This window comes from Macrobrachium nipponense, chromosome 45, assembly GCF_015104395.2.
Source record: "Macrobrachium nipponense isolate FS-2020 chromosome 45, ASM1510439v2, whole genome shotgun sequence".
Lineage (NCBI taxonomy): Eukaryota > Metazoa > Arthropoda > Malacostraca > Decapoda > Palaemonidae > Macrobrachium > Macrobrachium nipponense.
The window spans coordinates 6,321,397-6,323,896 of NC_061105.1; the positions used below are offsets into that span (position 1 = coordinate 6,321,397).

The 2,500-nt window shown below is 44.8% G+C and overlaps 1 protein-coding gene across 1 annotated transcript in view; it reads left to right on the plus strand.

Annotated features, from left to right (window-relative positions):
* The window catches only part of LOC135214323 (uncharacterized), a 182,839-nt gene that overhangs the window by 110,381 nt on the left and 69,958 nt on the right, over nucleotides 1–2,500 (plus strand). Inside the window, exons 3-4 of the mRNA XM_064248516.1 lie at nucleotides 304–499; nucleotides 1,280–1,401. Coding sequence (XP_064104586.1) covers nucleotides 304–499; nucleotides 1,280–1,401 — 318 coding nt within the window. The remainder of the gene's footprint in view (nucleotides 1–303; nucleotides 500–1,279; nucleotides 1,402–2,500) is intronic.

A 2,500-nucleotide genomic window follows, 5' to 3' on the forward strand; every position in this document is an offset into this window, starting at 1 on the left:
AAGACTGGCTGTAATAGCTCTGTATCATTTATCTTAACCTGTACTATTACATTAGGGAAGACTGGCTGTAATAGCTCTGTATCATTAATCTTAACTTGTACTTTACTAACCCCCCTACAAATATTAGATATGATTTGTTCAGTAAACCCTATGAAGACTGTTTTCTCTTACAAGCATACAGAAATCACAAAGATCAACGAGAATAATAATGTTTGTTATCTTAATTAAAAAACGATAAGTCCTCCACTCTCACTCACTAACAACCCGACAACCCTCTCTCTCTCTCTCTCTCTCTCTTAATAGACCAACAGCCCTACATCGAACTCAACGCCTACGTCGGGCTGGTCGGTGCCTCGGTGGTCGTCCTGCCCTTCTTCCTCGTCACCTCCGCCGTCAAGGTCGGCAACCTGGCCAACGACGGCTTCAAACTCGGGGCTTCCCTGTCCACCTGCAGCCGGGACCCGCCGCCTGTCTTGGAGGCGGCCAGGGGCGTCATCAGGTGAGTGGGTAGTGGGGTGGGTCATCCAGCTGTCGCGACACACACACACGAAGCTCAGGTGGTCTTTTGGGATGACATTGCTAACCCCACAGCCTTGTCTAACCATTGAGGTGCAACCCACAACAGATGACCAACCACCAGGTACATATTTCAAGACAGTTCAACAGAATTCCGAGTGTTCCTCGTCGGATGAGTGGTTTTCGTGCTCGCCTACCGATTCGGTAGTTCCTAGTTCGATTCCCTGCTCTGCCAACTTGGAATCAGAGGAATTTGTTTCTAGTGATTAGAAATTAATTTCTCGATATATTGTGGTTCGGATCCCACAATAAGCTGTAGGTCCCGTTGCTAGGTCACCAATTGGTTCCTAGCCACGTCAAAATATCTAATCTTTCCTAGGCCAGCCCTAGGAGAGCTGTTAATCAGTTCAGTGGTCTGGTTAAAGTAAGATATACCGAACAGGATTCCATTGCATTATAATATGTATGTGTGTTGGCCGAATCGATAACGTCACTGAAGTCCTGATTTCTTCTCTGTCCGCTGGGCGGTGGTTCGAACCCACGAGAGGACGAAATTATTATCAACTAAAAATTCCCCTTCGGTTTCCATACATGAAAATATATGAATTCCGAGGTAGAGCGAATTAGATGTTAAAGGACATTTGTAACTTGAATAATAATATATGTATATGTATATGAGTTGTATGTATACTTTTACATATCTCTTAAAGTTCTTACAGACTGACCCATAAATAATATAGATAACTTTTTATTTTTATTTTAGGAACCTCTGGTTACACGGGGTACCGACTGCCCCCTTCCTCCATCTCGTAGCTGCCTTCTGTCTGCTGCTGCCCAGGACGGTCATGGATGCTACCCTCATCTCAGCTGGCTTCCTGCCCCGGGGTGAGTGTTGCTCTCTCTCTCTCTCTCTCTCTCTCTCTCTCTCTCTCTCTCTCTCTCTAGTTTCCGTTTTCCCGTAACTTATGTTTTTACAAGAAAAATTCTCTCTCTCTCTCTCTCTCTCAAATGTAGTTTGTCTTGCCATTGCATTTTTGCTTCTAAGTAGTGTATTTGTTTTGCCTCTTACATGTCGTTTTTTTGTTCCCATCTCATCTGTGACGTCATTTCATTCACCTATATATGTTGCTAGTGTGACGTCATATTCATTCTTCAAATTGTTACCATAAATACTACAACGATATACTACTGGCATTTCAGCCCGATGCCTCGGGCGACAATTGAAAGCAATTCCAAAAATGAAATTCTGCGCATCGGCGAAGATCATCACTCTCGCAAATTCTGCGTATACGCGAGCGCACGGCGCAGTCGTTGCGTCACTTCCGAACGCCTTTGTGCGCCGTTTTTAGGCGCGCGCGCGCACTCACACGTGTCTTGCCAGCGACCTGGTTCGCGACGGATAAATGTCAAGTGGCAGCGAAGAATTGCGAATCGCATCTCACACGTGTTTTTCTCCGCCGGGTCTAAATCAGGATTTACGGTTCATCTCGCCTTTGTTGACGTGTATATAGTACATCTGGGCTCTCTCGGGGTCGTGGCGCTAAAAGGAAGAGATATCGCCTTTTTATCATGCTTCTCGCGATTTCCTTCTTCCTGGTTTGGGACGCCCTTGCTTTCCCGGGCCAGATGTGGGACGCATTGCTTTGCAGATGGGAGTGCTCTCTCTAATCTCTCTCTCTCTCTCTCTCTCTCTCTCTCTCTCTCTCATATATGCCATATATCTCAGATTTCTCCTAACTCTTATTTACATTTGTCGTAAAAGTCTGTGTGTGTGTGTGTTCTTGCATGTATATAGGCATATACTGCCTCGAAAATTTCATGTTCCCATAACTTATCATTTACGTTTGCTTTCATAGAATCTCTCTCTCTCTCTCTCTCTCTCTCTCTCTCTCTCTCTCTCTCTCTCTCATATATGCCATATCTCTCGATTTCTCCTAACTCTTATTTTTACATTTGTCGTAAAAGTCTGTGTGTGTGTGTGTTT